Source organism: Sinocyclocheilus anshuiensis, unplaced genomic scaffold (assembly GCF_001515605.1).
Source record: "Sinocyclocheilus anshuiensis isolate Anshui unplaced genomic scaffold, SAMN03320099.WGS_v1.1 scaffold536, whole genome shotgun sequence".
In the NCBI taxonomy this organism is placed as follows: domain Eukaryota; kingdom Metazoa; phylum Chordata; class Actinopteri; order Cypriniformes; family Cyprinidae; genus Sinocyclocheilus; species Sinocyclocheilus anshuiensis.
In genome coordinates this window covers 323,404-348,552 of record NW_015557179.1, presented here as the reverse complement: position 1 = coordinate 348,552, position 25,149 = coordinate 323,404, and the positions used below count along the sequence as shown (strand labels likewise).

The following is a 25,149-nucleotide window of genomic DNA, read 5'->3' as shown; positions in this document are numbered from 1 at the left end:
ATGTAATTTAGCTTTTCTAGTAAATCTTTCTTAATTTAAGAATGTTTAGATATTTGTACTGGAAAACAAGTCAAATATTCTGAGGAAGAACATTTTTTTTCTTTTTTTTGTTTGCAGTGTAAGTTTATTTGATCCTTTTTAGTCACTATAAAGTTTCAGTGTATAGAAAGAGCCACGGAAAGATAGTTAAAAATGTCTTCTTTTGTATAAAAATAACAATATACAGGTTTGCAATGACATGAGGATAAATATTTAAATAATGACATTATTTAATGACATCTTAAAGTGTTTTAGGAAAAAAAAACAGAAAGCGAAAAAGTAAGTCCAGCTCTACTAAACAAACCAAAAACAGTAAATCTGAACACAAAGCATAAGGGAGAGAGTAAGCTGCACTATCAGCAGTGCTCATCTTAGCTCTGTTCTGAACATGTGGCCTTAATGTTCTCCACTTGTCTCCATTGCAATCTGCATATTCTGATCTAAACAGTCAGAACCAGGTGCTTCTCTCCCCTTAAGTATAGTGGGAGATACGCCAAAATGCTCTTGCACGCAAGTGTAGGCAGTCGGAGCAGTTGGAGAAATTCCAGGACGAACATTTACACAGTTTAATTGACTTACTGGAAGTGTAGGGGATAATTAAACCCCCCAATATCACCATGTTACAATACTCATTGTTCATCATGTCCCGACTAGAACTTAATTTAGTTTATTTACTGGCAGCAGAAGCCTAATTTCACAACGTCGTGCTAATTCGCTAATTCCTGTTAAGACTCTGAGACCTGGCTGTAAGAAGTGCTGTAATAATTGGTCATGTCAAAAGGATAATCTAAGAAGGTCAGCATCAGCTTTACCTCTGCTCTGTGGTTGCCATGGAGACCTAGCAGCCAATGACCCCGGAATTCTGATGAAGGATTCCGAAAAGGAATCATGTCAATTCTTGTGCATGTGGACTTATCATACTACAAGAGACATACAGATCTGAGACATAACAGATCTTAAGTCAAACAAATCCAGACATATTTAGGGGTCTATTTCTCAGGGTTAAACAGAGACTTAGTCTTCCCTCTTGCAGCAGTTTCAATTCAGTCAATTCATATTGTCGCTTTCACATATTTCACAATGGTCCTGTCCTTGTAATCCATTCCGTCTTCTCCAGACCTGTCACAATAAGCAGCACCTCACGGAAAACAAATGCTACCGGTCCATAAAGTGCATCTCAGTGGTTAATACTGTCAGCTTCCTGGGTTCCCACTCCTGTGAAACTATCAATAAATGCCATATTTACACTATTAGTACCATCAAGTGCATTTCTAATTGTTTTTAAAGTCTGTTATCCCTGCTCTTTTTAATTATGATTATTATTACAAGCTGTTACTGATATGGTCAGTGTTGGCATAAATTAGAAAATATTAAAATAAAGAACATATCAAAGACATTCAGTGCTTTACGGCACTAGAGTTTTCACACGTTTTGCTCCATTCTGGGGCGATACCTCCATTTGAGTTCATCTTGTTGCTTTTTTTACAATGCTGCCTTGTAAATGTTTCTTCCAACCAGTTTGTACCTGAATCATTTACTTGATTCCCCCAGATGAGCTCTTTTGTTTTGAAGATTCCTTTGCTGCGTGTCCCCGACTATACATCCCTAACTCCAACTCGAATTTAAAGCAAGCATGCTGAAACAAGCCAAAAGCTGTGCGATACCATTTGCTGAGGTAGAATTTCCATTGTATGTGTCTGTTCTTTGCTATTTGTGACCAGTGGGCTTTCCTCAGTCTGTTGAAAGTCTCAAGCTCTACATTTGAAATGTAAACGGAGAGGGACTTTGTTCCTTTTAGAGGAATACCAACGGTTTGTTTATCTTCCAATAAAAGCTGCTGTGGCTACTCATTAGCATCCCGTTAAAGTCTGGGTGAAGAAGGGGTATTATACGATGGCACTGCCCTTGAACACTTGAGAGGACACCAGCAGTTCAAACGCATCTCCACAGGGTAGGTTAATTTCACACCGAGCTCTCATCAGGTTTACTACACAGCTGCGTGTGCTTCCTCTTCTCCAGGATCCTGTTGAGCTCCTCTGTGAAGGAGTAATAGAGCGGAGACGTGGTGTCCCCATCTGTCTGTCTCAGCAACACATAGCTGTTGCCATTCATCTTGCGTAAGACGCTGGGTAAAGTGGCAGAGAGTCCATTGACGTACTCTGATTCTGGTGGCGGTGGGAGAGGTGGAGCAGGAGGAAGCTCTTTGTTGGGTGATGTTGTTGCTTCTCCAGGGACGATCTGCAGCAGACCATCGTGAGCATCCGGTTTCCCGTTGCAGTGGCTGGAGATGGTCTTCAGCTCCATGTGGGCACCTCGCTTTCTTTCGGCACGAGCTGCAGCCCGTAAAGAGTATTTACCCCTCTGTCCTTGCAAACAGAATCCCACATAAATCAGAATGACTGTTAGAACAAAACACAGGCTTCCTAGAATTGTGATTAGGGATAGGTACATGGCCTCCATGTTCCTCGCAGACAGGAACTCGAAGCGAGGAGACATTGGGGTTGGATAGAAATCCTCCGGGGAGTCACTTTTGGAAGATTGAATGGTCCAGTACATCGATGTGGTCAAGCGTGGCCGCGTTGGCTCAACAGGAGGAGGTGCGGGAAGCTCCTTGCGAACTGTCAAGCTGTAGATCACCACAGGAACATGGACACCATTCTCCAGGGCAAAGCAGCAGTAGTCACCGCTCTGGTAAGGCCGTGCCTCGACGACCAGGAGACCGTCAGTGCCGACGCGGTAACCGGAGTCCAGTCCGTAACCCCGCAGTTCCTTTCCATTCAGCATCCACTCAGGGGTTGCCAGATTAGAGCTGAGCTCACACTGAAGCAGCACGTCATCACCCGCCATCACAGAGCGAGAGCGGTGTAACACTTGGTCTATGACAGAGCAATGGCACACACATATCAGTTATAACGACACTGGAATAATTTAGGGTTAATTAGCTTGATCATATTACTGCAGTAACGGTGATTCATTGGACACTCCAAAACAATCATCACAGTGTTTTAAACACATCTTCACAGTGTTGTTGTTAACTGAAATTAAGATGATTAAAAATCAATTTTGTAAAATGAAATAAAGCTGAAATTACTTAAAATAAAATTAAGCAGTCATAGATGAAAAACCTAAAATTACTAAAACACTTGGCAACTTAGCCTTGGTAACTACCTGACGTAAAAAGTTTAAGTTGAAGTGTTAAAATTATTAATATGAAAATAAAACTCAATTAAAGCTAAATAGAATATTAAAAAAAAGTTTATATAACAAAAAAAAGTATATAACAAAATGACTAAAACCTATGCTAAAATTTAAAATGAAAACTGAAAATATAAAAATGAAAGCTAATTCCAAATATGAATAAACATAAATAACACTGTATACTAAAACAACACTGAATCATCACCTCAACACTGACTATTATAAGAATTATTTTTCATACCATCTGCTGTGGATTCATCACAGCCCTGGTTTCCATTCAGAATATCCTGTGTCAGATTGTCTCTGCAGACAGAAGTTATTATTATTATTATTATTATTATGCACCGATATTAAAATTCTGACCAATACTAATAAATCCTGATTATTTCCATATTATGGCCGATAAATAATAAATGACCGATTGCCTAAATCAAAAATAAAACACTAAAAACTAAAACAGATTTTAGCAGTGAATTTAGGCATCACAGCATTAAGGGCAAAGGTAATTTGAATGTAAAAATATGGAAAATGAGCATGCACAATTAAAAAATCAGTATCAACTGATGCAGGCAAAAAAAAAATTTTTAAATTTGGTCTGACAACCAAAATGATACCAATATATTAATGTGTCAATGATCAGCGTTCACCAGCTCTGGGCTAGACACTTATCCAAGATGCTCTGAAGTGGGTGGTTCCATGACATACATACAATTAATTAAAAGGTTAAGAACGAACAGCAGAAGTAACTAGTATTCATGAGCACGCACACATACCTTCTGTTGTGTGATGTAATCTCCACACACTCCAGTCCATCCCAGGCACAGAAGGGGTCACGCGCCATCACACAGTCAAAGCACGAGGAGTATCTGCTGCATGTGGACAAGGGCAACTGCACCACTGAGGTGGGCGAACCCACATACACACTCATCTGAAAGGTTCAAGAGGGTAGTAAGATTCACATTGTGGGCTGTACATAAAATCAAGTCATACTCATATCAGTTCAAACAGAATGTAATGGATTTGAAGACTTTATAACGGGAACAACCTGTTGTAATGATGGATTTAGAGACATTTTTATTTAATTCAACTTCCAGGATGTGCACAGGCTCATTTCTCACCTGTTTCTCAGAGATGACTATACTTTCCACTGGCTGGGGTTCCTCAAAGAGCTGCAGCTCCTCAATGATGTGCAGCTGACCAATAACCTTCACAGCCCTTTGCAGCCAACCTTCATCTGGAGGAACATCAAAACAAGTCAGAACACAGTTGCATTCAATAAAACCACCAAGTGCGTGATAGATAAGAGTTAAAGAAAGGTCACTGTAACATACATTACCTGTCCCAATGAAGAGTACGTGGTATATCTGACCATCTAGACCAGTCACTCTGTGTACAGCAATTTTGGTGTAGTCCACATTCCTCCTAAACAGCAGGGGGTGCTGTTCTTGAGGAAGGATCTGTCTGTACATGAGCGGATGGCGACGGACAAAGTGAAGTACATCGTCTGGCAGGTTGGTAGATGAGTTGATGCCTTTTGCTCTAAGATTATCTGTGATGCACTGAAGAGAAACGGAATGAGCAAGGTAACGTTACTTTCTGACAATAGCATATACATCTTGCCATATTTTCACAGCCTTGAAAGGATAGCAGACACAAATAATAAAGGGTCTGAAATTCTCCCTTCTTCTGACACAGTGGGATTGCCCACTAATTTCCAAGAACCTGTTGAGAATATAGGACACTGAGCTATTCTCGGTCTGTTGACGGAAAATTGACATAATTTCAAATAACTGACACTGTTCAAGCGTTCCAGAAGAAAAGCTTACAGGAAATGCTTCTTTTTCAAAAACCTAAAATAGGCTGGAAAAACCAAAATCCTTTAAATTTCTGAGAACTTTCAAACAGCAATTAAAGCTGCTCACTCACATACAGACTCGCTCATTAGCAATATCACAGATTCAAAATTTACAATGCAGCCAATCAGCAAAGATTTTCTGCCTGCTACTAATCCCCATGGCAAAACGCTTTGATGAAATAAGCCCCTTTTCTCCATGTGCATTCCATAAAATTACTCATCAGCGTCTGATTTCTGGATGAAACTAGATCTGCGCTCTACCTGTACCTCGCTGTGCTCTCTGAAGCAGAGACTTGTGCGTAAAGCACACAGCGATTAGAGAACTTGAGCAGCTCTACCTATATAGTGCTGACTTGTGCTTCCCTATCAGAGTCAGCAAGAAGGCAGTGTTTCAGAGATGAGGATAATCAGGCCAGTGTAAGATGAAACAGGGGATCAGTGTTACTGTAATCCAGTATAGCTACTGTTGGCCGTACCGAGCCAGGTCGCGGTTCTGGCACCTTCCCTGTATACTGGGTCCATTTGGAGCTGGAGTCCTCTTTGCTTTCCATGTAAGGACCCTCAAAGGCCCACTGGATATCCGAAACCGAGTACTGGCAGATAGCAGACGCCTTTACGTTTTTCCTGAAAAAGAAGCACTGGTTAGTACTCTTTCAAAGCAGTACAAAGGAGAGAAATCCAACACTACATGATGTCAGGTAAAACCCTGAGCCACCAACATTCAGCCATTTCTTTAGGATATATTTCAAGGGAGCACAAAGAAAATTTGTGAATAGTAGGTGCATTCATTAAAGTGGTGAATCAGCCTAGGTGTGAGCGCTTTGTGGTTGATCCAGTTTCCAGTTTGTACGCTTGGGTTTATTAACTGAAGAGTCTCAGCCTGTGCTGTGTTCATTGTTTCTCAAGGTCTTGGCATGCTGGCATAAAACCCTCATAAGACCACTGTGTAACCATGGAAACACGAAAAATAGATGATAAATTTATCAAAAAGTGTGTGAGAGAGGTGAGGGATGACAGTGAGTGGGTGAAGGGGGGCGAGACAGGAACATAGACAAAGCTCCTCAAGTGATGAGTACAACCTATAGTGAAAAAAGAGGAAGAGGCACTTATCATTTAGAAGTGACTATAGGGAGGGAAAAGAGTGCTTCCAGTAGTAGCTTAATGGAATAGTTCAACTAGAAATTACAATTCTGTCACCATCTACTCACCCAGTCTCATTTGAAACATATATGATTATTTTTTTTCCATGGAACACAAAAGGAGATATTTAGCTGAATGTCCAAGTTGCTCTTTTACGTACAATGACAGTAACAGAAAATGTAAAAAAAAAGAAGTATTGTCAGTAAAATTAAAATGTCAGTTTTTGTATGTAGGGCTCAACAATATGTTCAATTGGTACCTGAGTATTGGGCCATTAAGCCGTCTTTTCACTAATTTGAGCTTTGGGTGTGTAATGGAGGCTAGCAAGTTAGAGCTGTGCAGGTAAACCTCAAGAGGCACACTAGTGACTGATACTAGAGACTATGGTCTTTAGAGTATTTGTAATTAGCGAGCCCACCTATTTTTTTTATAATTATTAAATAACTATTTACATTGTTCAGCCATAGAAAACCTATGTTTTTCTTTTAAATGTATGGGCGGTCATTTGTTTTGTCTGTATATATATTACATGCATTCATTATTCATTCATTTTACCATTGCAAATAACCTGGGTAACAGCTGCTTCACAACCAATTGAAAGATTTGCGCGACTGCCACTAGGGGTCGGAATGCGACAATCGTACACGAATGTTGGAGATAGTGGAAAAGGGGCTTTAAAAAGATTGGCCCACTATTCGTTTCCAATGTCTTACGCTCTTTAACATTGTACAATGTCTCATTAAGCTTTGCAAATTCGGTTGTTGCAAATTCTGCTAATTTGAACGTGTCATCAGTTATTTTTAGCAAAATTGCAAGAATGAGTTCGAAGATTACAATCCATACATTATAGTTTTACTGACATATATTAATTCTATAAATAATATATCATATACTGTAAATGTAAAAAGAAAATGTTTATAAAACACGCACACACACACACACATACACACACAAAATCTTTATTAAGCCTCACGTGCTTTCATTTTTTTATGTAAAAGACCAGCTTTAAAATTCTGTTAAATAACTCCTTTTACTGTTTCACAAAAAGAAACACATGAGTAAATAATGTATGATACAAATTTCAATTTTGTGAGAACTATTCCATTAAGAGAAAAGGTCTTTGGAGATTCCATGTCCGATTCAGAATTGCCTAATACTCAGGAAAACAAACACCCACGTCAAAGTAAACTTTACACCCAAACTGATGACATGGTGACACCACAGTCATTCAACCTTACCCTGTTAGAGGTCAGTGTGCTCAGGTCATCACAGCTCAGCTGACGCACTCATTCTCATTTGATTTGTCTCTCTCCTTCTGCCTCTTAATTATTTTCTAACATAGCACACATTATAGTCTTGCCTGTCCTATCATTCATCACTGTTACTCATATGTTTGTGGTTTGCACCTCAGGCAGCCGCAGCCCACAGATTGATTGTCTGGCAGCTCATCAGAACCGCCCCTCTGGTTTCAGCAGGGCGTCAAGACTGTCATGTCAAAGCGGCAGACATTAAGCGTGAGTGACCTATGTGTTACAACCAGTTTAGCTCTGAAGAAATGTGTGAAAGGAAACAATTGAATAAAAAGAAATTGCTCCACTGTTATGCTGACAAAAACAGAAATGTGGCCCTCAAGCTTCAAAGTACAACATCTTACAGTTTTATCAATGACTAGTCAAAGCTTGGCTCATGGGCATCTTTATACGTGTGCAGAACAAATTCTCTGATCTCCTGAGAGAACGTGACCTGCTTATGAATAAAACATGCTTTGTGCTTCAGGCAGCAAGAGGACGTGTCAGCGATTTTCATTCTGATGATCCTGGTGGACTGTAAATGCTGTCGCCTCATTTGATGTAAATGGCCAGAACGAGCCAGGGTTGACAGATGAACTTACTAATAGACAAAATCCATTTCAACAAACCCGCCAGTCACAGCAAAATGACACAACGCTCCCCGGCAGAATCCTTTAATCGCTATCGACTGAGGTGTTATTTGCATGCCACCCTGAATACACGGCAGCACAACACTTTCACAAACAACTGCCAGGAGCATTTAAGAAAGATGGTCTCCTTCTGAGAAGGAGAACCAGAAGAAGTGACTTTCATCATGACAGATAACTAACGTAATTGACACCCACAATGAAATCGAAACACTATTGCAAATAGATAAATAGGCAATTATGCAAAAAGGATAGTACAAAAGAGATCTTACCATTCTAGACCAAATATGCCATAGAAAACAGAGTCCTGAGAGCCAGAGCCCTCCAGAAAAAACACACTCCGCAACACGTTGAAGTGAAACTCATAGTCAGGTAAAGAACACACCAGACGGGCCTTCAGGAAGGAGGTCCACTTCTTCTGTAGTGTGAGGAGACCTCCTCTGTCTCTCTACAAGATGAACACAGAGAACAGCTGAAAGAAAATAATAAGACGCAACAGCAGATGCCTATCTGAAAGGTTTACTAACATTTACACTACCGTTCAAACGTTTAGGGTCAGTAAGATTTATTTTCTAAAAGAAATTATTTTAATATAATATTTTACAAGGATACATTAAATTGATCAAAAGTGGCAGTAAAGGCATTTATAATGTTACAAAAGATTTCTATTTCAAATAAATGCTGTTCTTTTAAACTTTCCATTCATCAGTGAATCCTGAAAGAAACCATATTAGTTTCCACAAAAATATTAATATTAATCTGTTTCCAAAACTGATAATAATAAATGTTTTTTAAGCATCAAATCAACATATTGATGAAGGATCATATGACACTGAAGACTGGAGTAATGATGCTAAAAATTCAGCTTTGCATCACAGGAAGAAATTACATTTTAAGATATATTAAAATAGAAAATAGTTGTTTTAAATTAGCAAGGTTTTTTTTATTTTTTACAAAATTACTGTTTTTACTGCATTTGAGGTCAAATAATTTCAGTCTTGGTGCACATAAGAGACTTTTTTCAAAAACATTTTATTGTCCCCATGCAAATTTTGAATGGTACTGTATTCATTTACCATGTAAAGCCCCTTACAAATCAAAGTAAACAGTTAAAAAAAACATAAAAACAATGGAAATATTTATCATTAGGTGAACCTAGTGATAGAAACAAAAAAAATTATATCAATTCAACACTATTAGAAAAATTCAAGAGTGTTACAAAACAGTAGTAGAAGAAAGATTATAACTGACTCTGATCACTGATCACTTGATCACTGACTCTTAGCATGGCTGGTGGCAGCTAACATTATCGGCAGTGTGACTGGGAAAGGGAAACGCACTGAACTGGATGGGTTTTTCTGTATGTTAAGGAATCCCCCATCATGTCAGGGGGATAAAGTACATTTTCCATGCTGCCTCCCAAGAGGAGAATAAATCTTCATGGAAGAATGACTTTGACGAGACCCCAAAGCTTCTTACAGCAATTCTTGGTTTTCCCAGTACTTCCCAGTACTTTAATTTCCAGTGTGGAAAAAAAGGAAACTGGCTTTTGAATGTTGATTTATGATGCCATCATCTCTGCCGGTGATATTCAGAAGCAGATGAAACCAAAGCTTAATGCATTGCCACTGATACGATAATCCACTGCAGATCTTTTTGGATATTTAAAAAACTGCAAGTGATTTCTAGCCTACATCAATATAAAGAAACAAAGCTTTTATTAAGACTTCATACAGACTGTTACTGACAACAGCTGAGTTACTGTGCTTAACATGGCTTTCCCTCAGCTCAGTGTCAGTTAGTGTGCATTAACAGCATCAATCCCTCTAGCATGTGGATAATGAACAATAATCTACTCATTAAGGTGATCCTGCTGTGTGAACTGCCACATTTTACCCTCAGTCCATACACTCTTCACCAGCGCCGGCCTCAATCCACTGGAATCTAATGAAATTCAGTCTATAATATCTAACCTACACAGTACAGTACAGTACACTACACTATTATCCAAAAATTTGGGATCAGTTTGGGTCAGATTTTTCTTTCTTTCTTTCATGCATTTATTTTAATCATTCTTTTTTTCAGCTAGGATGCATTCAGTTGGTCAAAAGTGACAGTAAATGCATTTATATTGTTACAAACGATTTCTATTTCTTCTGAATAGTTCTTTCTATTTATCAAAGGATTCTGAAAAAATAATCATGTTTTCTACAAAAATATTAAGCAGAACAACTGTTTTCAACCTTGATCATTATATTGCAATGATATTTCACAATATTACTGTTTTTGGCTCAAATAAATGTAGCCTTGATAAGCATAAGAGACTTCTTTAAAAAAAAACTTTCAAACTTTTGACAGATATTATCACAGTTAGGAGGTTCAGGACAACTGTGAAATAAAAAATGTCTGACATTTTAAATATTGATCTTTTTCAAATGTGTAATGAACATTATTACATTAAAGTATCAAAATATAGACTTTTCTTACATGCTGATATAATTAGTGTATATATTATGTACTGGACTATATTTGAGTAAAAAGACATTTAAGCCATTTTAAAGAAAAGTTGGGTTCACATACATCCCCATAAAGAGAAATTAAGTTTATTTCTGCATGTCTAATTTCACAATAATAGCTGAATCAAAATACACTCACGATTCACATGTCGCATGCTTGCAGCTAGTGTAATATTAGGCACATGCTTTGAAAACAATCCCTATTAACCCAGGGGCCTGTACCATGATGGTGGCTGAACAAACTCGGGGTTACAGGATTAGTTTTGAGTTGACAAAACCAAACCAGTCCAATCCAGCTTTGTTGGTACCATGAAGCTGATCATCAACTTTCTCTGTCAACTCAGGCTTGATCCTGAGTTAATGGAGCATGTGCACATGAAAGTGTGACATCAGTAATGAACAGCCAATCACATGCCTTGAAACTGTGATTCACTTCTCGAGAGAGTCAGTGCGATTCACTACCAAAGATTAAAAGATTGAACAATATGAAGAATTTAAACACATTTACAAGATGAAATGATCTATCCATCAAAAAGGAAAACTTAAAGAAAACATCTTGCCATATAAGTGCAAGTAAAAGTTGTAAAGTTAGTTTATAGAGTTTATTGCGTCAGAGATGTGTCACTTTGCTTGAAGCTGATTGGTCAAATTTCGGTTTGAGGTCTCTAAACCAGAACATAACCTGCCCCAGAGAAGGTTAGCTGTGGAGTGTAAGTTACTAAGGCAATGAATGCCGCTAAAAGCCAAGCCACTTTCATGGTACCTAAAACCCAGGATTGGTGCAAACTAAACTGAAACTTACCTTGCTAGCCAGCTAAACCAGCTTCATGGTACAGGCCCCAGTTATCAACAACAAAAAGTCTTTTGCAGTAAACATCCAACATCCTGACCTTTAGGACTATAAAGACGTGCTCTGTGCCTTCGACAAATTATGAAACATACCAGTTGAATTCACTTGCATGCACTGATCATTGAGCAGCACAATGAACGCACACAAAAACATCAGATGGTAAATAAACACTGTGGAGTAGCAGTCTAGAAAAGATGTGAAATTGCAGACATTTTCAATTGGCACTTGGATCTGAGTGTGTAGAGCTAAACTGATGGGTTGAGAGCGAGTCTCATGGGAAGGGAGCCGTTAGAGAGAGAGATGCCTGGCAACAACGTTGCTGTAAAACCCTATTAGGAAACCTGTAGAAAACCACACTTCAAATAAAGGAGCATTTTGAGGGCAGAGCCCTTACAATGCTGAGAATTAAATAGTTTAGAGCTTAACAACGCATTGGTGAGGAACTTTTTAGTATGTGTGCTATTTTCCAGGGCAGGGCAATGGATGTCTCTGAACAACTCAAATGCGAAGGCAATGGCTTGCCATCTCTCTATTTTTGTGTATCATTATTTTGTGGAGTGAATCAAATCTTTGTCATTGTTGCTTCCTGATTAAATTCTTAACCATTTATGATCCACTTTACTATGCAAAGCATGTGTTACCACAGTCTGGATTTATACTCACTACTTTTAATTAAACAGTTTTAAGATGCGTATGAGAAATCACAGGTACAGTGATGAGTGGAGTGAAGACTTCTGCCTCTTCTGTAGCCTCGTACCTTGCACACACGAGCGACCCGTGCGACTCTGCTGTGACTGAAGTATGGACTGAGCTCTTGACTCTTCTCGGTGAAGAAGAAGTAAATCTTATCGTCATCTCCCACTGAGCTGCTGACGCTCTCCCTCACCAGCGCTGAGCCCACAAAATCAGCCTCTGTACAGGACAAGACAGAAGACTGCTGTTAGTACGTCACGTCACAATACTGACAAGTAAAATAATAAAAAGAAATAATGCAATAATAAATGGTTTATTAAAAATAAATATCCATGTTATTGTACTAATTGACCACTTTGAGGATGGTAAGATTTTGAAATGTTTTTGAAAGAAGTCTCTTATGCTCACCAGCAGAGGCGTCATGCCCATTCAAAGGTGCACGTGCCCCCTCAGATTTTTGAGCCAAGTGGAATTTGATTGCAACTTCCAAAAGACAAAAAATAGCCGAATAATATTTTCTATATTTGATACAATCACACCAGCATGATTAAATCGTTCGGCGTGTCATATCATCAGCTGCTAAATAACATTTAAACCTGCGTTTGCTGGCTGGCGCTGAGCCAGAGACCGACGCGTTTTTTACAGCGCTGCGCATTATAACCAATCACAAACTATTCATTTCACAGTGTAAACAGCTTCAGTGATTTTAATGGGAGTTTTTGAGAGTGCCTAAACTCTAGACCAGTGGTCGCCAACCCGTCGATCGAGATTTATCACTGTCCCAGTAGATCCCGAAAAAAAACAGTAAAATAAGTACAAAAATGCATTACATTTATGGGGTTATATTAATGTATCACTGAAGGGAACTGTCTTGAGAAAAGTTTCGATGGCAATGGCATTTTCTTCTCCGTAAAATGCGCAACTCTGCTTTGTTTACAGTGGTAACCAAGGAAACGCTATTGCGGTAGGTTCATAAGCAGTGTTGCCAAGTCCGTGGTTTTCCCGGCAGATCTTGTCTTTCATAAAGGAAAGGTCAGGGATCTTGGGCCTAAAAAGGTTGGTGACCACTGCTCTAGACTGTCAGTGAAAATGTTCTTTGATAATGTACCGGTAAATGTTCTTTGCTCTCTTTCTGTACAATGAAAGTGTTATGATTAGTAGCCTAACTTACAATGTTTTTATTCACATTAACTTTCAATGTTAAATTCACATTAAATATAAAGTCAGTCCGTCGTATTAAAAATATTTTAGGCTATGGCATGACACCCATATCTGTTACTTAAATAAACAGACAGGTTTTTATGTATAGTTAATAGACTACATTATTAGGTTACTTTGACCATCGCCCACTATAGAACAACTAACATAATCTATAAAGGTGAGAATCGAGATATTTCATGATATAGTTAATGCGTTTGGTAATGTTTCGAATAAAAAGGAAAAAAATCAAATAAAACATGAGTGCTATTGTGGCTGCTGTGTGTCACATGACACCCCAAACTCATGCCCCCTCAAAAATAATTAGTGCATGCTCACCAAGGCTGCATTTATTTAATCAAAAATACAGTAAAAACAGTAATATTGTGAAATACTTTACAATTTAAAATAACTCGTCTATTTTAATGTTTTACAGTGTAATTTATTCCTGTGATGGCAAAGCTGAATTTTCAGCATCATTACTCCAGTCTTCAGTGTCACATGATCCTTCAGAAATCATTCTGCTGATCTGCTGCTCACGACACATTTCTTATTATTATCAATGATGAAAACAATTGTGATGGTTAATATTTTTGTGGAACTTGTGATACATTTTTCAGGATTCTTTGATGAATAGAACGTTCAAAAGAACAGCATTTATTTGAAATATAATTTATTGTAACATTATAAATGTCTCCACTTAATGAATCCAAAAAAAAAAGTTCCTGATTCACACATTTTTAAACGGTAGTGTGCATGATATATGAGTGTATTATATTTAAATTTAGAATTTTTTATTTGTAAAGATATATGGTGGAGAACCATTTGCTTACATCTGATTAGTGACCTATTAAATATTTTCGATTTTTCTTTGTTTTAAATTTTTAAATCCTACAACTTAACACCAAGTTTAACTGGTGGTCTCAGACTTGTGGACGCCACTGTAATGTTAAATGGCCAAATATTATTAACCTACTATGACTTGAGAGATCCAAACATATGGCAATGTTGATGGTGTGGGCTGAAATATTTGACTAATAAAATGTGCTGCAGCAGGACCGACCTTGTAGCCATTGAGTTGGAGCCTCTTCTGCTCTCAGTGTGGGATTCGGAGAGTTTCGTCGGATATCAGGAAAGCTCCGGAACTCATACTGAGATGCTGTGTACATCTGCTGATCTAAAGGAAACAGAGCGTCAAAATATAGTTCGAGTTCGAGCTTTTAATATTGTTAATATCATATGATTGTTTTTAATAAAACAAACTAAGGGTGAAATGTATATTGCTAATTGATTTATTGATGCCATACCAATCAACAGGCCAGTGTAGCCTTTGTTGGGATCATATGGACATTTCTCTCGACCCTCCTCGAAGGCTGATGAGAACTTAAACTTTCTCCCATTCTGGAAAACACAACAAAATGATTTAGACAGTCCTACATATGAAGGTTCTCATCCTAAAGTAAGATCTCTCTGTGTTAAGAGGCATAAAAAAGGCATAGCCATCCCAGTTACTTACAATGTATGCACACAGAGGACTGAAAGCATGTGTGCCACAAGTAAACAAGTGTGTGCTGTTGAACCTCTGCAGGAATCGTATGTGGTTGTAGCACTCTGTCTGTAAGGGGGAAGATGTCTACATCAGTATGTGAACTAGAGATGATAACACAATAGATGGAGATCATGACTAACCTTGTTATCTTTCCCTTTGTTCAAGCATTGTTGCTTCTGATCATCTGATGCCTCCCAGTCAATCTGTCCAAGTACAAGATTAACAAGAATTCTTGAACTGTCAAGACTTGTAAAAATGCTTTCCTGGCACAGCAACTTCCTGCTCCAGTTTGCAGTGCCAAATTGTACCAACTGGTGTTTGTAAACAACTCTCACATTAACTTACTATGCACACTAGTTGGAACAAAATAGTGAAACAAAATCTGAATTCTCAGGAGGAAAGAATCTACAAATTATCTTTAAAAATAAATGTTAAAACTAAATACACTATTTTTGTATTTCCTCAAGAAATATAATATGTTTTAAGCTTACATTTTAGGATACTGCAACACATAATGTGATTTTTGCTCTCCTTTGCAGTGTTAAAGCACCAATATACTGTATGTGCACAAAAAAAATCACACTTCTGGATTCATAGATGAATAGTAAGTTCAAAAGGACAGCATTTATTTGAAACAGAAACATTTTATTTACAATCACGTTTAATCCAAAAAAAGTTTTAAAAGATTTTTTTTTAAATCTTGCATTTTCAAAAAGTATAAACAGAAACATTGTTTGCATAAACCAAAAATAGATAGATAGACAGCTAACAGTGAAATTATTCACATAACATTGGAATGGAGTCTGCACCTTAAGCGTTTTTTGCTGAATTCATTTCAAATAATTGTGGAGAGGAAGAATAAAAATAGGAAATTTCAGGAATATCAATACAGTTCTGCCTGGCAAGCTCTGTAATTAAGTGCGGATGTGTTTGTCAGTACGTACGGTCTGCAGAGAGCTGCTGGAGATGTCACTAGCCTGCAGGGCATATAAAGCCCCTCTAGCTCCCACATACAGCACGCCTGCCTCCTCCTCCAGCGCAGTGTTAAAGCACCAATATACTGTATGTGCACAAAAAAAATCACACTTCTGGATTCATAGATGAATAGTAAGTTCAAAAGGACAGCATTTATTTGAAACAGAAACATTTTATTTACAATCACGTTTAATCCAAAAAAAGTTTTAAAAGATTTTTTTTTAAATCTTGCATTTTCAAAAAGTATAAACAGAAACATTGTTTGCATAAACCAAAAATAGATAGATAGACAGCTAACAGTGAAATTATTCACATAACATTGGAATGGAGTCTGCACCTTAAGCGTTTTTTGCTGAATTCATTTCAAATAATTGTGGAGAGGAAGAATAAAAATAGGAAATTTCAGGAATATCAATACAGTTCTGCCTGGCAAGCTCTGTAATTAAGTGCGGATGTGTTTGTCAGTACGTACGGTCTGCAGAGAGCTGCTGGAGATGTCACTAGCCTGCAGGGCATATAAAGCCCCTCTCGCTCCCACGTACAACAGCCCTGCCCCCTCCTCCAGCAGCAATAAACTGTAGTTCAGTGTCGAGCCTCTGAAGCGCCTGAGGCCCAACAGCCCTGAAACACACAAGACAGACCAGTTAAAGAAATATTTTATCCATAAAAGGATCCACAAACACTTCACTAAGGTCTGTGGGTCTGTGTGCTTGGTGTTGTGAAGATGTGCTGTCTCCTGTGTCAGTGAGTCCATGTTTGATTTATTGACATTCAACTTCAGCTTCCCTTTTCCAAATCTTTAAATTAATCTTGAGAAGTGGATGCTGTGGATTAAACTACATGTCCCTCTCATTCACAAATGTCAATAACATTATTAAAGACACCTGCATTTGCTCCAAGTTAATGTAAGTGATTGCCTTGATTCTTAAGTACTTTTTGGCATGTTTTTATGTTTCAGTAGCCTTCCATGGTATACTGGATCTCTCTTTTTTTGTAAAAATAATTACTTGATATAAATGCAACCAGATGTTATTTATTAATTCTTGAGGTAATTGACTTCATATCTCTTCATGTTTGACTGCAGCCGAACTCGTGGGGAAGCTTGTCAGGCCTAGCAACAGTAACCAAGGAGACAGGGCTTATTAAAGGTTCAATCTGCCTGTTGTTTTTATGTTTCCAGGTCCGCGTCTAAGATGCCCTGCAGAGGAGGTAAGACAATATACCTCATGCTGCCATTACTCCCTGCATGACCTTAATGAATCATGTGTGGCCTCTTATTATGTACAATTTCAGAGCAGACCTTTTCTCTACCAAAGTAACAAAGGGTTGGTCACAAAAAATAAAAACATTTGTTGATATTATAAGGTGGTGTTTTAGTATTAATTGTTTTATGTTTGTTGGAATGCATTTGTGTGTTCAACACAATCTCATGGCAATTTATAACTATTTTTCAGTTTGGCGAATTGGTGGCTAATTTGTATGGATGCATATGATCTCATTTGCATAATCTGCTTATGTCTCAGTTATATTAGGGCTTTCATGCTTGCTTTCTTTAAAAATTCTTTCATGCTAGCTTTTTTCAAAAAAATGTTTTCCAAAAAATCATGTTATTTGTACATGTTATAAAATAGTTACATTTTCCTGTGAGATCAGGTTGTGTTACATGGTTTCAAATCCCCAGTTAAACACCACCGTTCAAAAGGGTCAGTACAATGTTTATTTTATTATTATTATTATTATTATTATTAAGAAATTAATACTTTTATTCGTCAAGGATGCATTAAATTGTATCACAGTTTCCAAAAAAATAAAAATTTAGCAGAACAACTGTTTTCAATACTGATAAATAATAAGAAATATTTCTTGAGCAGGAAATCAGCACATTAGAATGATTTCTGAAGGATCATGTGACACTGAGACTGGAGTAATGACTGCTGAAAATTCATAATTTCCACCACAGGAATAAATTACATTGTAACAATATATTAAAATAGAAAACAGTTCATTTAAATTGCAAAAATATTACTGTTTTACTGGGATTTTTTTTTTTTTTTGATAAAAAAACTTTTGAATGGTAGTGAATCTGAGTTTGACATAGGTTGTCTGCTTGCAAACAGTAACTAAAGTGGAAAATAAATAATAAAATAAATATAAAAGTTTAACTGGCACTTTATAGGTTTAATATATATATTTATGTAACTATGTCTGTACATATAAATATTCTTAGTAGTAAAAGACAGTCATCACTCATTCCATAATGAGCGCAGGAGGCAGAACGCCCTTTTAACACAAAGGTGAGCTGATACACAAACAAACATTCCTGGTTCCTTGTTTGCACAATAATGTGTTGTGTATCGCACTACTGTGATGATGTGCACATGACATGTGCTGTATGGTATGTGTGCTTCAAAAATAACACCACATGCTGAAAAACATCAACAAACACAGCCCACGGGACACACGTCTCCACTCGTGTATAGGCAGCAGCGTGTGGCAGCAGGACAGGTTATGCAGCGCAGCCAGATTTGGCTGAGGACCCAGAGCACTACAATGACAGCAGAGCTGACAAACATAGCTACAGAGAGACAGAGGGGAGTGAGCTACAGGGACAGCGTACCAGAGCCAAATATGAACAGAAAAAGAAGATAATTAAGGTGCCCTGTGACTCCCTGCTGACACAGCACTGCTGTGTTTCGCAAACATGCAGAAACATCTTCATTTCCTTAATGCTTCCTGCTCACAAACACACACACACACACATGCTCAATACACTTGATTAATCTCTTTCTAATGCTCAAGCAGTCCCATTCATTTGCTCTTATGTTTTGTCATTTTGTGTCCAAGTGTGTGTTGATTGGGTCATAATGATGACCTACTCTGAGATCTTACATCTCTTAACAACAAACAAATTATATTACTAACAATCAAATCATCTTCATTAAGTACATCCAAAACATACACTCAACTCACTCATCAACTAACTGTGAATGGTTGTCAATGGAGAAACATATTTTCTGCCAACAAGTGATAACTGGACCATGATAAAGGCATGTATAATGCAAGGATGGTCCCAAAAATTAAAATTCTGTCATCATTACTCAGCCAAGTTGTTCCAAACCTGTATGAGTTTCTTTCTTCTGTTGAACACAAAAGAAGTTATTTTGAGGAATGATGGTAAGCAAACAGTGACGGTAACCATTGACTTCATAGTATTTTTTCCATACTATGGAAGTTGATGGCTATCATCAGCAGAAATTCAACAGAAGGAAGAAACTCATACAGGTTTGGAACCACCTGAGGCTGAGTAAATGATGAAAGAATTTTCATTTTTGGCTGAACTATCCCTTTAAGGCCCCTTCACACCAAGGACGGTAACTAAAACAAAAACAATAGGTACAAAGTTTCAATAATCATTCTAATTCTATAAAAATAGTGAAGCCCACACCACAACTATAACAAGAACGACACAAAGGAACGATGTGGTTTCAGAAAAAAATTTTTTTCCAGATGATGAATGATAAAAACATTGACAGCCAATTAGAATCCACCTGACTTTAAAGAGTCTGAGCATTTAAAGCGGCAGACAACAAGACTGCAGTGCTTATAATAAATAGAATGTTATTGTTCATTAATGTGGATGCTAATATAATTATCGTTATAGTTATTCCTTTTAGGTGTTAACAGGTTTTTATATTTAAGAGAGCCATTTGCATGTTTGTTTACTTTTAAATGTTCATTAGCATTAGATAAAACAGAGAGAACTACACATTTCTTTTGTTTGCATGGCTTGAGCCCAACTTAAAAAAGCACAACTTATTGTTATCAGATTTTGTTCCTGATTTGAAATTTAAATTTAATTTCACAAACACAAGATTTCTGTCTTTCCTAATTCAAGATACGATCTGTACTTTGGCTGGAAATAGCATAATCAATATGTCCACCAATCAAACTGACATGCCTTAACCTGACAATGTTAAGAAGCTACTATTTGACCCCTTGATGTGAATGACATGTACAGTAATAATTTAAAAATCAACAATTGGGGAAAAAAAACTATTACTTAACCATTATTCTGAATAATATTCCTTTTAATGTCTGGTGCTGCTTAAAACTCTGCTTTGGCCGAAAATAATCATCAAATAATAATTCGTGTGCAAGAGGTCATGAGACTGGAAGATTGCATTTATCAAACCAATTTCATGAGCCTTAAGAAAAGCCATGAGTCTAATCTGCTGGCTAAAAGTTAAATAGCAGAATAATCCACTCTGTGCTCGCTTCCAACTGCTGTCATCTTTCCTCTTAATATCTTCACCCTCTATCCCCAGTACAGAGCCAACGATGTTATTCAGTCGTCACTCTTCAGTGGGTCAGAAGCACAGGGTCAATCTCAAACCCAACGGAGCCGAACTGGGCCGAGACTTGCACACATTATTAGTCTGGCCACAAACAACATTATATACCAGAATAAACAGTACACATACACAGTGCATATACACACACACACAAATGCATTCCCATGCACATATCATTTACAGTGTCATACTGACACGTTACGTTGTACTTTTCCACTAAGCACCAGATTTAACACGAACAGCAGTTCAAAATGGTAAACAAATTACAAGCCAAGGTTATTCAAACAGAACAAAGGTTTACATGCACACAGCACAGAGACCTCCACAATATTCCCGTGTTGGGGTGCGGAGAGCAGCTTTGAACTTCAAACAAATGTCAAGAGATGTGTTAAAATGGCAATGGCCCAGCATGAAGCAATGCCCATCCCAACGAACGAGACCAGTAACCTGAATGATAGCACTCTACAGGCCTGCTATTACACAGACACAAACCACATAACTTAGGTGTGCTCGTCATTCTCAGGCACAATGCAGTGCAGCAGAGACATGCTATCATTTCCTCAAACCAGAATTACTCGTTTTGCTGATTGCTCAAATAGAGCTCCTCAGGATTTTAAAGCAGCACAAACGGTTGTCTGTTCAACTTGGTCATGGGATCTTACAAGGAATGGATGGAGGTCAATGAAACATTGGCAAACTAAACGCACAGTTCGGTGCGAATGAGTTTTGGCATCAACCTCCACAATGTTGGGATTATCAATGCAGCTTCACTTATAAAAAACTATTTTATACCATGTTTCTTTTTTGGATATGATATCATACTAATACTATGGTTTTGTATACAAGTACCACGGTAGTATTCTGTGTCTCAAACTTTGATACAATATTCCCATATTATTCTACAACTTAGAGAAATCTACCATTTATTCTTTAAATTCTGTAAATAAATGGCAAGTACAAAGAATGCTGTTGTTTTTCTCCATTAATCCGATTTGAAAATGCCATATGTTTATATATAGTCTAGATTCATTTACTTTGGCAATCAAATTTACTTCCAAATAACTGTCATGCAAACCCTTCCCTATTACCATACAGTTATACGAAACATAAATAAATTTAAGATAGAAAGACCAAATAACATGAACAAATACATAAAACACAGGCTAACAGCTATACATCACAGAGCCATGTTTGAAGTGGTTGAACTGATGACATTACAATTATACTCCCCTGTATTTACATTGGTTTACAAATGTTGTAATCATTCAATACCATGGTATTACTCTCTGACATCACTGTGCAATGCAACCCCCATAGTGTTTGTTTTTCTAAGAATGCCTAAGAATCAAATTATTCTGGGAATAAAAATGCTGTAAATGTTTTCATAAAAAAAGAAATTAGTTGTTATTCAAGCATTCAGTATAGGCTAGTAATGAATCCAAGACAGCTGATACACTTTCCTTCTTCTTTTATCACACATTCCTGTATTTCAGTCTGGTATAAGATCCATTGTGGAGTAACAATGAAGCAATAGAGAACAATACCAGCATTTCCTGTTCTCTGGATAAAGTTTAATCCAACCATTGAGACAAGTAAGGTGAGGTAGCACCAAAATGACTCAGCACTACAGGAAGAGACAACTGACTATAGCAGATTGTATTTGTCCTCAACTCCCATACATTACACTATTTTCACTATTATACACTACCAGTGTTGGGGAAAGTTACTTTTAAAAGTAATGCATTACAATATTGCGTTACTCCCTAAAAAAAGTAACTAATTACTTAGTTACTTTTTATGGAAAGTAATGCATTACTTTTTTATTTTACTTTGTTACAATCTATTTCAAATAAATTATGTTCTTTTGAACTTCCTATTCATTAAAGAATCCTGGAAAATGTAACACGGTTTCCAAAATGTTAACCATCACAACTGTTTTCAACATTGATAATAATAAGAAATGTTTCTTGTGCAGCAAATTAGCATATTAGAATGATTTCTGAAGGATCATGTGACACTGAAGACTGAAGTCATGATGCTGAAAATTCAGCTTTGCCAAAGGAATACATTTTTAAATATATTAATATAGAAAAAGATATATTATAATAGAAAACTGTCATGTGAAATTTAATAAAAGTCCACAATATTTATACAAATAGATCCCATTCAAGTCCATGAAGCATAAAATTCTCTAGAATATCATTTCATGCTGTAACATTTGAATCTGTCTGCACTGGAATTGAGGGCCTAGCTGAACCTGTCAATTAGAAGGGGATGTCAACATACTGTTAGCCATGTAGTGAATATGCAATTGAGCACTGAGAGCAGAATGACTACCATTAGACCTTTACAAACTGACATTACAGTAGTACATTTACTCAAGACACTCCTGTCATGTCTACACACACACACACACCCTCTGTCTCCTCAACTGCAATGCTAATTAACTAATCAATATGACATTCACAACATGATTCGGATTGTCATCCCAGAGGCCTTGTGCATGTGTGTGTGAGAGAGAGACTGTGTATTTGCTAAATAAACAAGTGAAGGTCTCCCGAGAACCAGCGAGGAATTCAGCGTTCAGAGTCGTGTTTAAACCAGCCGCTTCACGCAGTTTCACAGCAGTTTCACAGCAGTGTGAGCTTTGATATTTGACAGAAGCATAATGAGTGTGCTCGGGGTGTTTTGAGGAGTACAATACATACAGTGCAATTATAATTTACACTGTCCTCCCTCAGGTAGCCTGTCACTATCTCGGCTCTGTCTCATGTCTCTGAGGGTTATTAGGCTATAAAGTACAGCGCTCTCTGAACTCATTAATGATTAAGCAGCCACAGAAAGAGGTGATCATGGGTTTTTAGGATACTGACTCACTCTGTAGTTAAAGCTTTGGGGTTCCTGAGACATACAGTCCACATTAAACTGGTGTTCGTAGGTGATTATGCACAAGACAATGATATTCCAGTATGATTTTGCAAAACCATACAACCATATTAATAACTTAATGATTACCAAGAGTAAATAAGGATCTTGTATCACACTGAAGGGCGTATTTTGCAAGGGTTTTGTGCTTACAAAAGGAATAAATAAAGTGGTATGAAATATAAATGCGTAACAAAATAATTTATTATATAAAAGTAATAATTTAATGCCATATTGGCATCAAAGGCTATAATCATCGCAAACTCGTAAGTAATAAAATGTAAAATAATCTCAATAACAATAATACTTCAGTGAATTGTACATCAATTTAACAATATTATCTTCACAATAAAAAACAAATAAACAAACAATAACAATGAAAATAACAATAATAAAAAAGTTATAACTTATAAATATAACATTTTTCAATTTGATATTTGATAAATATTCGAATATTTTCCCATAAGAAACTTTAAAAAGTCCATAAATGTAATTTCTTGAATAAAAAACTTCTGAATAAAACTTCTGAATAAAAATCTTATGCAATATATGACACAGAGTACTCCTAGTTTATAAGGTAAGTTCAAATTTAACATAAGGATTATTGATTAAAACAACAAAAATACTAGAAAATACCCCATTTTGACCCCCTTTATGCAGTTTTGGAGGTAGTGATACAAACATCTTATTTCTTCCTGACCAAGAAATATGATGTTGGTGAGGGTCAGAAACAATTTTTTTATATAATAAATGTTTTTTATAAATGTTTTAAAGGCTCTCAGCCAATCATATATATATATATATATATATATATATAATTAAATTTTTTCCTCTTCGGTCATGTCTTTTCACTTCGGGCGCCAAGTGTGCCAAAAACACCCCAGTTTAATGTATGCCTTTTTACACACTCTCATCTCTTGCTTGTTGCTGAACAGGGGTTTGATATTAACTCAGTAGTAATTGACATCTCATTTTCTGCACACAGTGTAAGCTCATGCCTGCACAGGGATGCTAAATGAAATGATGAGAGGAGAGATGAGCTCATTGGTTTTTGTAAGTGCAGTAGACGCTGCTAAGTAACTTAATGAAAAGATCTGTCAGACTGATGTATGCAGGGATGGATTATGGTCCAGCAAGGCCTCGGGCTTAGCCACTTGGCGTTCTCTGAGTAGCTCTATGTGATACATTTTACTTTCTGTGTTTCTTGGCTTGTGCACTACACAAGTAATGGGTCAGATGTTTATATGTACCATAAAAATGTATTTCAATAAAAATATAATAATTGTTATATAAAATTTGTACATACTAAAGTTAATATTATTTCAAGCTATTTGCAAAGGCAGCATTTCTCATTTCATTTAGTTTAACTTAATATACTAAATTAATATAACTAAATAAACATATATTAAAACAACTACAAAATAATAAAAATGATGAAAACAAATTACTAAAACTTTAAAATGTAAATGAAAATGGGGAATCTAAAAATAAAAATTAATGCAAAATATCAATAAAAACTATAACAGTATCTCGATACTAAAATAACACTGTTATTGAATGGGCAATTGGTTATGAATGCGTACTTAATTCGTTTGGAAGTTGTGAATGAGTAATGTGGTATGTTTTTTAAGCAATTAACTTGTTCACAGCAAATAACTCAACTTTGGATTATAAAGAAAAAAACCTGCAGACCAAGCACAGCATTACTGTACTGGAAAAGAATATCATCTGAAGGTGAGAACTAATAAACTAACAAATAGTAAATAACATATTATTTTTGGACGAAGTGGAGTCCAGCCCGGGGTCGTCACATGTGGTTGCCGCAAGCCCGCAGGCCGTGCCGTTCTCAAGCCCGCTGTGTGTGACGCTGTGTTTCGTTGTGGAAGCAAAACTACTTTGTTTGGTCTTCCAAAAGAGGACACAA

General features: G+C 36.9%; 1 protein-coding gene across 1 annotated transcript in view; it reads right to left on the bottom strand.

Annotated features, from left to right (window-relative positions):
• Positions 1-289: 289 nt before the first annotated feature.
• Positions 290-25,149, bottom strand: part of LOC107678493 (semaphorin-4G-like) — a 27,073-nt gene continuing 2,213 nt past the window's right edge. The window contains exons 3-15 of the mRNA XM_016473773.1: positions 16,421-16,569; positions 15,114-15,176; positions 14,941-15,039; positions 14,732-14,825; positions 14,488-14,601; positions 12,292-12,446; positions 8,441-8,616; positions 5,569-5,716; positions 4,574-4,796; positions 4,356-4,471; positions 4,011-4,165; positions 3,479-3,540; positions 290-2,915 (exon numbers count right to left, since the gene is read on the bottom strand). Coding sequence (XP_016329259.1) covers positions 2,002-2,915; positions 3,479-3,540; positions 4,011-4,165; positions 4,356-4,471; positions 4,574-4,796; positions 5,569-5,716; positions 8,441-8,616; positions 12,292-12,446; positions 14,488-14,601; positions 14,732-14,825; positions 14,941-15,039; positions 15,114-15,176; positions 16,421-16,569 — 2,468 coding nt within the window. The 3' untranslated portion in view covers positions 290-2,001. The remainder of the gene's footprint in view (positions 2,916-3,478; positions 3,541-4,010; positions 4,166-4,355; positions 4,472-4,573; positions 4,797-5,568; positions 5,717-8,440; positions 8,617-12,291; positions 12,447-14,487; positions 14,602-14,731; positions 14,826-14,940; positions 15,040-15,113; positions 15,177-16,420; positions 16,570-25,149) is intronic.